Source organism: Oikopleura dioica, chromosome PAR, assembly GCF_907165135.1.
Source record: "Oikopleura dioica chromosome PAR, OKI2018_I68_1.0, whole genome shotgun sequence".
Lineage (NCBI taxonomy): Eukaryota > Metazoa > Chordata > Appendicularia > Copelata > Oikopleuridae > Oikopleura > Oikopleura dioica.
The window spans coordinates 834007-847166 of record NC_137293.1 but is presented as its reverse complement, the minus strand read 5'-3'; the positions used below and the strand labels follow the sequence as shown (position 1 = coordinate 847166).

The 13160-nt window shown below is 38.8% G+C and overlaps 3 protein-coding genes and 1 long non-coding RNA gene across 4 annotated transcripts; 2 read left to right on the top strand and 2 right to left on the bottom strand.

Moving 5' to 3' along the window:
• Positions 1-471: 471 nt before the first annotated feature.
• On the top strand, positions 472-1405 carry LOC145703325 (uncharacterized). The gene is made up of 2 exons (XM_081780671.1): positions 472-824; positions 972-1405. Exons 1-2 carry the CDS (start codon positions 504-506, stop codon positions 1269-1271), a joined length of 621 nt encoding a protein of 206 aa, XP_081636797.1. The 5' UTR covers positions 472-503; the 3' UTR covers positions 1272-1405.
• Positions 1406-1437: 32 nt separating this feature from the next.
• LOC145704056 (uncharacterized) lies at positions 1438-2362 on the bottom strand. Its single transcript, XM_081781479.1, has 2 exons — positions 1621-2362; positions 1438-1578 (listed from the first exon to the last, which is right to left on the bottom strand). The coding sequence occupies exons 1-2, from the start codon at positions 2287-2289 to the stop codon at positions 1495-1497; spliced, it is 753 nt and encodes a 250-aa protein (XP_081637605.1). The 5' UTR covers positions 2290-2362; the 3' UTR covers positions 1438-1494.
• A 5753-nt stretch (positions 2363-8115) lies between these two features.
• Positions 8116-10781, bottom strand: LOC145705978 (nuclear factor of activated T-cells 5-like). The gene is made up of 11 exons (XM_081783484.1): positions 10618-10781; positions 10060-10131; positions 9805-9961; positions 9596-9668; positions 9327-9536; positions 9169-9286; positions 8874-8965; positions 8643-8830; positions 8408-8599; positions 8259-8367; positions 8116-8220 (listed from the first exon to the last, which is right to left on the bottom strand). The coding sequence occupies exons 1-11, from the start codon at positions 10779-10781 to the stop codon at positions 8210-8212; spliced, it is 1386 nt and encodes a 461-aa protein (XP_081639610.1). The 3' UTR covers positions 8116-8209.
• Positions 10782-12344: 1563 nt separating this feature from the next.
• LOC145705571 (uncharacterized) lies at positions 12345-13065 on the top strand. The gene is made up of 2 exons (XR_014134612.1): positions 12345-12551; positions 12924-13065. It is a non-coding gene; the product is annotated as an uncharacterized LOC145705571 (long non-coding RNA).
• Positions 13066-13160: the final 95 nt, after the last annotated feature.

The window sequence follows — 13160 nt, the reverse complement described above, 5'->3', positions numbered from 1 at the left end:
GACTTGTTGTACAGGAGATATTCGGCACATTCGCTAATGAGAATCAATTCAAGTCCCGGAAAGTACTGTACCTAAGCCCGCGACATTTGGTGAAAGATTCGCCATCTCTGAGATTTCTCTTTAGACTGACGAAAGGTCTTATCTTTCCCAGCGTCGGGTTAAATATAATCTGGCCGCAGGTTCGCAAAAGTCATCGTATAATAAACGATGCAACTATTTATGACGAAACTCTTCAGGTCATATTTGAATGAGTTTGATTACAGCAGAAAAAAGATTCACTGAAGAAGCCGATGATTGGTGCGACTGTCGAGAAATTCTCAATTTCACCTTTTCTGCTTACCGATCATGTAATTTTGAAGGTCCCGAATTCGCGATTAATTGACCGCGCTACTTCCGAAAATGTCAACTTTCCACATCTTACCTATAAAGTCTCTCTTCTTTCTTTCCGAATCAGAAACTTGAAATAATCGAGTATCCCCTTTTCCAATTTTTTTCTCAGAAAAATGAAGCTTTTCACCACTATCCTCGCTCTTGCCAATGGCGCCCACCACGAAGCCATTGCCCAGCTGGCCTCGATGTCCAACAGCAACCCGGCCCCAGCTCAAAACAACAACATGAACTTCAACAGCCAAGCTCACCAACAACAAAACCACCATCAACAGCAGCAGCAGCAATTTCAGCAAACGAGCCAGCAAAACTTGAAAAACCCAAGTGCGAGCGGCAACTACGGAGCTTACGGAAGCCCAGTTTATGCCACGCCACTCAAGTGCTGGACTTGCGATGCTGATAGCTTTGAGCTTTGCGGAACTTCTGGACGAGAAGTTGTAAGTTTTTCAATTTTTTTTCAAGAAACCATAACTCAACGAAAATATTTGTCAAAATGAATTTTTAAAAATATTTTCTAAATGAAAAATATTTTCGAATTTCTGATTTACCATGACCTCTGATAGATTTTAATAGTTATTTTCTAGATGTGCCAAGCCAACGAAAAATCCTGCGAGCTCGAAATCCGCCAGCGCCAAGGAGTGATCATGCAAATCCGCACCGGCTGCAAATCGACCGACGCTTGCAAAAACAACATGAACAATAACTTCCGCAACCCTAACCCCCACTACACGCAGTGCCGACCTGAGGCGGGCTACACTCATTCCGTTTGCCGGCAATGTTGCGACTCGGACAATTGCGTCAAAGAACCCGAATGGTGGTACCCAACTACTCGAGTGGAATGGGCGTACACTGGTGAGGAGACTTACCCGGCTACTGGCTACTAAAAGAGAAAAATGAAAAGAATCAAAGGAGTTTCTTTACGCTTTTCTGGCTCTTTTCACAACTAATTGCTCTGGAATCTTGAAGAAAATTACTTCACAATCCTGATTAAATCCTCTAATAAAGCGCTCTCAGAAAATATCTTGTAGAAATTATGTTAACGAAGGATAGTTTATTCAGAAAAATGTAGATTTTTACAGCATATTTACAGAAAAAAAAGGTGGAAACTTATCTCGAGGACATTTTCCCGGCCCAGCTGAGGAGCCTGTTTATTCGGCCGAGGATTTTCTTTGATCTTCCCCTGCATCTTGCCTAAAACAAAATTCTTGACAGAATGAACAGGACTTTTCTTACTTTTCTGAAGCGTTCAGCAGCAAACTCCGCGAAAAGGCCCCTCAGCTCTCCGAGTTTCTCCACGGTTTGAACTTTCTGCTCCGTTTGAGCGAAGAATTCGCCAGAAGTTTGGTCCTCTAAGGACACATCACAAGGCCCTTTGACGTAAAAGAAGGTCTTTTTGATCGTGCTTTTGATCCTGACGATCATTTTCTTGACCAAAAAAGGTCGATTTCTCCACTGAGAAACGCGGCCACCGAGAATTCTCTCGGTAGCTTGCTCAAAAGCGATTTGCAGATTGATGTAATAATTGACTGGGTCTTCATTTAGGGTCTTTATTCCTGGAAAGAAGCCCTTTTCTACCTGTGTTTCATTTTTGGGAATTATCAAATTAGGCATAGTTTCGACACTAGGGGGACTTATTGTCATCATCCCTTGTGTAACGAGGTTTAAATTGCTCGGGCTGATATCCACCATCGGCCTTGAAAATCCACCTGGGCCTCCTGGTCCCCCGGGACCAGCTGGACTGCTCTGTTCTTCTTGGAGAGAATTGAGCTCGCTCATCATGACTTCTGACTCTCGGGCTGAATAGTCGACATCATCGTTTTTGACTGGAGGTCGAGCTTTTGGAGCATAGTCGTAATCATCATAGTTAGTTTCCGCATCATCAGGACTATCAGATGAGTCCATGTCAACTTGAGGAGGAACATATCGAGCAGAATAGTCTTCGGAGATGAATTTTGCTTTGATGAGATTTCAGCGAGAAACCATAAGTATTGTTTGAATTTGTTGTATTTATAATTTTTTTACTTGCAGTCTATCGATAATATTTAATCATGTTTACTATAATTTTGACATTACATTTCTCTCCTTGTACATAAGAATATTTGCAGATGTGAAATCTCATTCCTGAATAATCATCATCAAATCCGCCAAGAACAAATCGCGCTTGATAATCTGCCGGTCCACGATCTTGATTCAGATCCTCTTCCTTGATTTCAACACTTCTACAAAAGAACCCATCTCCTTCGAACCCCTCTTTACAGCTACACTCATACTCTCCTTGGTCATTCACATCCCTACAGTCCGCATTCTCATCACATCCATTAATCCCTTCACAACCCCTGTGTTCCCAAATTTCCCACTTGAGCCGAAAGCCATAAAACTCTACTTTCTCATCGCTCACGAATCGAATCTCAACATTGTTCGTTTCCAGCTCTTTTCCATAAAGAAAATCATACGGAATAGCTCCTTCGTCTTCGTAGTCATATTCTAAAAACTTTGAATCTGCTCTGAAAAATTTACGATTTCGGTCGACCAAAGCGCAGATTTTCGCCTCCTCCTTTTCTTTGGCGAAAATCTGGAGATAGTCCCACTCGCAACTTTCAGTCTCTAGCGGCGGATCGCAGTTTGGAAGAGTTATATCGACATTTGAGCATTTTGGGCCATCGTCTGATCTTTCTTCTTCGATGTCGAGGTTGAGGAGCGTCAGTTTTATTTTCGTCCCCGGCGGAGTTGTGATGAACCACTTACATCTTGTCTCGGGCTTGTAGGGATGCTCGCTCTCCAAAACTCCAGAGGTGGACGTAAAATTGCCGCAATAATTGAAATTAGCTGCCGCGATAGATTCTTTGTCAAAAACAGCATCTTTTCCGGGGTTTTTATGGATAACAACTTAGGGTTAGGGTGAAAAACAGGCTTAGGTTAGGGTTTAGCTTGATTTTTTCCGAAATAAGAAGCCCCTAACTTTATCTTCTCTTTTGCAAGAGCTTTTCTTCTTTCGAGCTTTTTCTTTCGTCCAGCATTAATATCTTCTATCAACGATAATGCCTGAAATTTTTTTAATGAGATGAAATTTTGAGGCATCATATTCATGTTTCGAGCCTTTTTGGTCCAATCAAAATTTAAATATCAAATGAAGTTTACCAATATTGAAAGAATCTTCATGCTCTCGTCGATTCTGCTCCTTTTCTCTCTCTGCAGACTCAAAATCCACTCTAGAACTCAGATTCCCCGATTTTCTAGCGTTCCTAAAATTATATCGCCGATTTCAACAGCGCCACCTGCCGCGCTAATCGTTACGCGGCGGCCCTAATCAACTTGACAAGGCAAGTTCTTGAAAGCGAGAGAAGCAGAATCTTAATTCAATCTTGTTAAATCAGCACTGATAGGCTATGAATATCTAATTACGGCGATTTTTTCGTCTTTTTCTTCTTGTGCAAGAAATTTGTATAATTAGATCAATCTTCTTTCTTTTCTGTTAATCGACGCAATGAAAACTCGCAAGAATTTGAAGTCAATTTCGAGTCTTCTATTTTTTATTCAACTGTTAAAAGCTCAGGCTCTCCTTTTTCCTTTTCTTTTGTTTTCTTACAGCAATACTTTTCAATCAACCAAGCCGACAACACAAGGGAAAGAAGACCGCCGAAGAAAATCACCTTTTACAATCGAAATTAATCAAGTTAAAGAAAGAATTTACCCAGCCAGGCAAGCCTCCTTCATCTGATCCATTCCTTCTTCGTACGATTCCTCTTCCCCTCGCGGAAACGTTTTTGAGGAAGGAAAATAAGAAAGTGATCTTTGTGAAGTTTTTCCTATTTTGATTCTTCATCATCAAGTCTTTCTATCAACTCGTAAAATCTCTCGATCTGCTTTTAGCTCTAAGTTTTCATTTTTGTCTCCAAGTCGCTGGGGGCAGGGCAAGTACTTTGAAAAACTGCTAGGTCAACGAAATCAAGGATGAACTCAATTTAACGGATTCATAAATCATGAAAAAGAGAATTTTGAAAAATGGCTACCCATTTTTATATGATTTCGAAATCCAGTTTGATTTTTTTGATGAAATTCAAATTTTGCTTGCCAAAAAAGATCATCCTTCTATTAAAAATTTCATCGTGAAGACGATCATTACACGTAAGCGATTAACCCGTTGCCGAAGTCGATTAACATGGGTAACGAGCATTGGATTAATTAATTTTGACTAGCTGGACAATGATTTAGAACAATATGTCGCATTCGTTTCGCAGCAAAAGTGGGCTTTGTAATGAGCCCTGTCAATTTTGAAAAGAATATCTAGCCTTGTCCTTGACGATTCTAACAGGTTAACGCTGGATAGAGTCCAGAGAGTTCATCTTTGAGCGTCATTTTCTGACTAATGAGCAATTATAATCATACTTTTTCCTTGGAAACGGACTCTTATTTTTTTGCTTACAAGAGTTTATTAAATCAAAACTGCATCGTTTTAAAGAAGAATTCAAGCAGAAGGTGATTCATTTGAAAAAAATATGGATATTGTGTCTCTATTTTCTATTAATAAAGGCGTTTGCAGAAGTTACGCTGTGCTTTTATTGCAATCGACAGATGTTTTTTCATTATCAGATTTCAAATGAGCCACTTTTTTGTCCTTATCTTCATCAAAATGGGTCGGTTTAATTTCGAACCAAGATTCGAATTTTATGTTCCTTAAACCAATTCATGGATGTGATTTTATGGATCAGGGTTTTGATTGGACGGTAGGCCAAATACAGCAATCTTATTGGTTATCGAAAAATGAACTTCAATAAATTGGTTTTGTCTTCATTGTTTGTTTCATTATCCAATATTCTGCGATAAAGATGCTAAAAGACAACAAAGCTATGAACTCCAAAAATGCTTGGAGAAGAAATTTTCCCGGAAGAAAAATTTCGTGAACACGTGTTAGAACGTCTTTGTGTTAGGTTGGACAAGGGCCTGCTCGTAACGCGGGGTGAAATCGCGCGTCCTCTTCGCCGAATAAAGCTTCCGGTCCCTCTATTCGTAACCGCAGCGAAAATCCATGTTGCGTTGGATTCAACCAAGTTCAACCAGCACTAGATTTCCGGCAACATTGCGCATCGAGCAGATTTTCTCCCAGCAAGGGTTTTTGAGACAATGTCTAGCCGACGGACAATTTTCGTTTGATTTTAAAGAAGGTTAAATATTTCGAAAAATTATTTGATTATTCGAAGATTAATCGATTGGAAATGCGTTAGAAATTGATTTAAACAGCTGGCTTTTCTTAGCTAACAGTAGGAGCTCTTCTCTTATAAATACTCTGGTCTGCTCAAATCTCGGCTAAATAAGAAAGAGTGATTTTTAAAATGAAACGATACCATTAAAAGTTAGTCCAAACTTGTTCCAGCCATCATTTTCCTTGAGACGCGATCAACCTTTAAAGAAGAAATCATGATGAAAAAATGCCAAAAAATAAACTGTCCTGTCAATAAAAAATGAAAAATAAACACGATCTTTAATTCATTTAACTGTACTCTTTACGCAAGGAAATGTGTTGGAAAAACGACTTGCGGTTATTTTCAAATTTTAATCATCATAAATAACTTGGTTTCACGTGAAAGGTCCGTAATCATTATTCTTGGTTTGAAGCTTTCTGTAAAAATATCGATTGAAATTGATTGAGTTTACCGGATCTGGAACATTGAAAATTGATGACACAGCTCGGCTGGTGCTCGTATGGTATAAAAACTCGCTCTTACTCAAAGATTGCCAAAATAAAAGAAAAATTTTAAAAATGAAGCAAATATAATACTGATGCCAAAATGTCTACGTCCGTAATTTCGCAGCTTATAGAAAAAAATCTTGAAATCTTGAAATCTGATTGATAACAAGGAAAAAAGTATTTGATTGTATGAAATGAAACCTAATTATATTCTACATGTATTTGGATAACAGGAAAAATAAATAATTCTCTACATTTAATGTGTGTCTTTGATTTGTAATTTCCTAAAAACAAATTGTTATTCAAATGAACTTTCTTGCATTAAAAGAGTTGAATGTCTTTGAAAGTTCCTGCAAGTCAATTAGTAGTGACTTAAATGACGTCGTTTTCTTACGCAAGATGCTTAAACTTCTCAAGCCAAATTTCCACGGCGCGCTGTCAGCAAAGGTTTCTACGTTGTCCGCAATTTCCACATCGAAGAAACGTGCTTCCGAGATGTTAGAACCCGCCAGTAGAGAGGCTTGTAATTCGAATTTAAAACGCTTCTTCGGAGAAAAAAACAAAAAGATTCTTAAATGGGAACTGCCCTCCTAACCCAGAAAAGATTTTAAGAGTTAGGCTGGGCTGGGCTGGGCTGGGCTGGGCTGGGCTGGGCTGGGCTGGGCTGGGCTGGGCTGGGCTGGGCTGGGCTGGGCTGGGCTGGGCTGGGCTGGGCTGGGCTGGGCTGGGCTGGGCTGGGCTGGGCTGGGCTTTGCTGGGCTGGGCTGGGCTCGGCTTGACTAGGCTGGGCTGGGCTAACCTTAACTCTTACCCTAAAACCGAGCAAAAACGGATATAAAACCTGACCCGAATTAATTTGTTGACTGAATTCTCCTTGCTCATTGATGTCAGACCGCATATACATCCTTAACCCCATCTGAAACATCTTTATCCCGAATACTCAAGGAGCAAAGCCTCTTGTCTGCTTATTCGAAAGATGCTCATTAATAACAGCGAATTTGGGCTTTTCATCGTTTCGATTCAACATTGAATCTGACAGATAGTCGCTGGAAAGCGACAGGATAATCGGGACGAACAAGGCGAGCCAGATTTGCTTCTCAACGTCACTCATTCATTGTTTTAGTCAGAATCAGGAATTTAGACGAAGAGAAACATTTAAATTGGAAGAAGATTTTTTTTTTAAGTTTTTAAGTTGGCGAGATGAGGTTTACTCAATTTCTGGAACGGGGGATTCAAGTTCTTTGCAAAATTAAAAAAAAGGCATTTTTTGACAAGTCTAACGAATTTGATGGAAATTTTCTGAAGTTGATCTTCGAAAATTCAAGCTAAGAAAAGATGAATGAAAGTTCTTCAGTTTGTTATTTGTATAATAAAATAACTTATTATTATTATTTCTTTATTATTATTTTAAATAAGGGTGTTAGTATCCAAACTCAAGACAAAGATTTTGGAGAACAATTATCTTTTTTTATCAAAATTTTGAGTCAAAAGCCTTAGATTGGTGAAAATTCTAACAGATATCTTCTTTTGTATGATTACATAAGAAGTTTTAAGGATAAAAAAAGCCGGCTTTTAGAATGATAGAAAATTATTTCTCAAGATTTCTCAACTTTCTCGACCTTTTGACGTCATTTTTCTCAGCTGATCCTTTAATCCCCCCCTAAAGACTTTTACCTTCAAGATATTCTGTTTTGTCTCCCTCGGAGGCTTGGGCCACCTGACCCCTGGATCAATTGGCGAAGATGTGAAATATTTGACCGAAGAAGCGAAAAATCCGGAAGTCCTGCGGGGCTTCAACGTTTTTCATGGCTCCAAGTATTATGTTAGGAAACGGGCTTTAGGAGCAATTAAACCTAATTGATTTTGTTTCCTAATCGAGGGAGGGGTAATTATGAGTCATCAAAAAATGACTTCTCTATGCAAAAAAGCCTGAAAAAGACGTAAAAGAATGCATTTTTCTTGATTCCGACGACCTACTTATTGATAACTTACAGTAATAAAGTCTTCACTGTATTACTTTCCTGACAGTATAATTGAACATCAAGCAACTTTATTGTTTTTCTACTTGGCAGGTAAATGACTTACAATAATTTCTGTCCAGCTTCGCTTTTTCTTTTCACACTCTTTTCACTCGTTTTATTTATTTTCTAAGAAAAAAATCGGGTGTGAAATCAAGGAAGAGTACCTGAATTGGTCATCTGGTCAACAGAGAATTTCAGGGCGTTGATCATTCGGTCAAAACTGTCAGTTTTTCCGATGTCTTTCAGACGCATTGTCGGCTCGTTTCGGTGAATCTAGAATTTGGAAAGGAAAAGAAGAAACGGTGAAACTTACCGGAGAAGGGTCGCTAATGCGAGTTTGATTGGCGAAGATATTCTCATTTTGTCTGACGGGAGTGTATGTAAAATCGACTGTGGAGGATGTCCGGAATTGCTCTTTGTACTGAGTTTGGACGTAGACTTGGACTTTGACGGGCTCTTTGATGTTCGTGTTGCAGTATTCCGGGACATTACAGATCAAATGATTCTTCAAATTTTAAGTAAAAAATAAACCGGAGAAGATAATTTACCGCTGCTAGAAATGATTTGTTGACGGTCGCTTCTGCTTTCCACACAACTTTTCCGTCTGAGCCGAGCTCTTGAAAAAACACTTTCAAATGTCTGAAATGCTTCCCAATGAGCCATAATTCTACGTTTCCCGTGGCGGGAGCTTTGTCAATTGAAGATCGCATTACCACTGGATCGCTCGAAATTTGATCTAAAAACGCTTGATAGAAGGGAATAGCTCTCTTGGTTCTTACTGCAGCAAATGGGGTCGGACAGGACTTGGATAATGTTGTTTACGCTTCTGTCAGGAAGTTGGACCATGAAGGCGATTCGCACTTTTGTGCTTCTTAAGTTTTAGTCAATTGAACAGGATGACCCTTTAATCAGAAAAGGGCCAAAGAACTCGACTACTTCGAAAATATTTTCGGCAAATATTTTTCTCCTTGATTTTTGATTCATTGATAATTTCGGTGACGAAAAAGATCAATAAAAGTATTCAAAGAATTTTTATTGGCAAATTCTTTTCTAAGCTGATGAAACTGAAAAAACCTCGGTGTGAAAAAAGTTGCTCCAAAAGCTGCTTCGACAGTCGAGTTTTTGAGCTTGAGGATTCCAACGCTGTTGATGTCGATCAGCTCATTTTTCGATGTGCAGACGTGAGATTGCTCTAGAAAAACCGCTAGAATAATAAACCCGATCTCTTTTACCGATGATGACGGCATTATCGAGAGTTCTTTCCGCTTGAACTCCCTGACTTCCGTTGTTCAATTTGTTCAGCACTTTGCAAACTCTGTAAAAAGGATGATATCGCACTGGATCATCCTCGATACAGAGATAGACTCGTATGACGATGTTTCCGATCACTCCAGAGACTCGCAGTTGAGGGTGGCCTTTTTGAAAGCTCTTCGAGTTTTCTCCTTAATTTCAGGGAGATCGAAATGTAGAGCTTTTCCTTTGGTGGATCTGACTGGCCCACGAGATCCTTCGCCAATGTATTGAGCTCGGTGGTTAACTGGTTGTTTTGTGATTTCAACTCGCATTCCATCTATCTAAAATTTTGATTCTTAATTTCAAAGTCAAGTTTGTGCAAAATCAAGTCTGTTATTTTCGAGAAAATCAAATCTCATTAGAAAAAATAAACCGCATTTTACATTTTGTTTCTATTGCTATGGTCCCCCTTCTCACCTCTGACGGATATTCTCTTATCCATGGCGCCTGCATTTCCACTTGCTTATTATACTGAAATGCATCGATACAGCTCCCCGATCTCGCCCGGTTCGGGACTTTTCTTCGTTTCGCATCAAAATCGTGACCGACCATTTCGCTATCGCTGTGGCCATGTCTGAAATAATTACACTTAGTTTTTGACACGCGGCCAAGAAGGAAGCTGACACGTTTCTCACGGAAAAAGAGGTTGCTTTGGAATGTCAAAATACTCACGTCATCTGCAAATTCGGCGAGACCATAAACATGTGCTGCTCGTACGCTGCCAAGTTCTCCAAGTCCGAGAAGCTGAAAAGAATTTGTCAAGCTAAGGTGGGCGGAAATCTCTAAGTAGGGTTGGAGGGAGGGTGTGAGCTGGGGTCCCTGTTAGCCAGTAAAAACCCAGATTATTTTCTATCAGCCAATCAGATGCGAGGAAACTTAAAACTCCCATTTTGCCCACCCTAGATATAAAGCTACAATTTCTGTAACGAAAAATTCGTATTCCGCATAAAAATCAAAATTGTAAAATTTGAAGTGCCCCTCGTAAAATTAAAAATGCCACGAAAATTGAACTCTCGACTTTGAGGCTAGGTATCCTAGGAATTAATCGAATATTGGAAAGAAGATAGGAAAAGGGCAGAATTATTGATACCTGGAATTTCTTGAGCCCATAGGAGATGCGTCAGGAGAGGAAAAATAACCATGGTGAGGAGCTTGAGCGGACTTTCCAAGGGGTTCATTTTTGTTTCATAAGGACATTTTGAAGTAAAGATATCAGATATTTTTCAGAACCCTGGCAGAAGCGTTTCAGTATTGTAGCGATGTCTGTAGTCGTAATCGTAAGCCGAGTTGTAGGCAGCATTTTGCATGGAGCGATGAGGAATCGACGGAGCATTGAATTCTACGTGAGGAGAGCTGTGAGCAGGAAGCTTGTTGTGTTGATTCGCGAAATCCATTCCAGATTCTTTTTGTTTTGTTTTCAAAATTTCAAAAATCAATAGACTTCTTTGTTTAAGATTCTTCCGTATTTAATTCCATTTGACAATTTGTTTTTCTCAAAAAAGGAACAGATAAAGCGTGTTGGTACTGCCTTTTTGATAACTTATTAATGATAAGTTTCATTTGAAACTTGTTTTAACAATTTCCTTCATATTCATTTTTCGCATGAGGTGGCGATATTTCGATCCTCGGAATATCCATTTCTCTCTCTTTGAAAATTCTTCCTTGCCCTCAAATCTGAAGATAAAAAAGTCAGATGCTTAAGACCATTATTTCAAGATTTGTCATAATAACTCACCAATTATGCTCGTCTTTTTTTTCGCCTTCTTCTTCGTTTTTTCGCTCTTAGTCCTTTTTACATGAGCAACTTTGGCTTTCGCGATAACGAAATTTTTGCTTTATTCTCACAATATTGCTCAGTGTTTATATTGGATCTATTTCTTTTCTCCTTTTCGTTTGAACAAACACAGAAGACCAAATAGTAGAATTGGTCAATTTATAGAGACAAAAACGGGAACCTCCTTTTCTTTTATAAAGCTTCTTTTATCCACTTTTTTAGTTGTAAATCAAAAACTAGGGCTCAAAAAAACGGGTCAAAATTTTGAGAAATCAAGGAAGAGAAAATTTCAAAAAATTAAAGAAAAATGAAAATTTCTGAAAATGATATAAAATTTTTATTTTATTCTTAATAAATTAATTTTTAATTTAATTTTTGTTGTTTCAAATGTCCTGTTTAAAAAGAGGGATTTTTGATGGCTTTTTGATTTCTCTAAATCTCGTCTATCTTCATCTACTTTTTTTGGCCACTTGAAAAAGTGGCGAATTATGGAGAAATTTGACTCTTTAATTTCAGCACCGACGAAGAGTAACGATTTCGGGGCGTTGAAATGGTTCCAGACAATATCAAAAAATACGTAGCTTCTGTGGAAAATCGTCATTCCGGCGTTTTTCTAAATCGATTTTCATGAAAATCTGACGATATTTCCGACTTTTATTTTGAATTTTTTAAAAATTACGTTCTTTAGGAAATTTTTTTCCTAAAAATTCGCAAAAAACATGATCGTAAATAAAAATCGCACCAAAATTACGAATTCTGTAAAAAGAAGGTTAAAATTGACACATCGGAGCAATTATAGCGTCGTGGCTACATCATTGATCGTCAGCTGCGGCCGCGGCGCCGACCAACATCACATTCCTTGGCGAGATGCTGTAATGGGCGCTTCTGCTTCACGCTTTAGAGCGTTACTTATTACCATTCAAGCGGGATTCATAATAAGCATCAAAATAAAAAGTCATAGGTTCAAATAGATAGATCATTGTTTGGTGCTAGAAACATGAGTTTTCGAGCCGAAACATTGTTTTATGAGCACTTTTCTTTGAAAAAATATGATGATTTTTGCTTAGATCTTTTTACACAAACAAATGAACTTTCGCTTATTCCACAAATTTACGGCAAATCGCGATTATACAGTGCTGAAAAAATGCCAAAGTGACAGAACCATGTGTCCATTACTCAAAAACCATTACTGTCAGCTTTGTCAGTTCTTCCATCTGCAATGTAAGTTTATAAAACTCGCTAAGTAGGAACTTCTTCACTTTGCCAGAATAGAAAAAAAAATGTTCCGGCTTTACTTCGCTTGCTTTTTGTCGCTTGTCGCGGCCAATTTGAATTACAACCCGCCTCGATACAGCTTGTACATGAAACGATCTAACGATGGGTTTGTCTGGTTCGTACTTCATTAAATTTTGAAGGAAAATTTTTAACCGATCCCATTATTTTAGTTTTATAATATTAACAAGAAGGGTAGTAGGGGGTTATCATTTAAGCTGCCCCTAACCCTAAACCTAACCCAGGGGGCTAGGCCTTCACCTTAGGCCTAAACCAGGGGGTTTCGCTCCCCCCGGACCCCCCCCCCCGTTTAGAGTTCCCAATCCCTAATCCTAACCACTGGCCCAGATTCTAGAGATTTTGGATGGCTTGAATCAAAGGCTCGAATGATAAGTTATCATTGATGAGAACAAGAAGAGAAAGAGCCTTTTTCCCGACTATGTGTTTTTTATTTCTAGTTTTGAATATGACTCATAATCCGGATTTTCAGGGACAAGCTGCACGAAAAACGAGCTCCAGGCTTCCATTCGTCGAATTTTCCTTTCTACCTTCAGCATCTTTACCAACAAACCCCTTCAGACTAACAACACCAAGACATCAAGAACAAAAAATAATAAGTGTTCATCTGTTCCTCTTAACTTCCCCTTTGTCAAATTAAAATGATTGAAATCAATAAATTCCCGACTGAACCCGGAGCCCTTGAAAATACGACGTAAGGCTTGTTTGT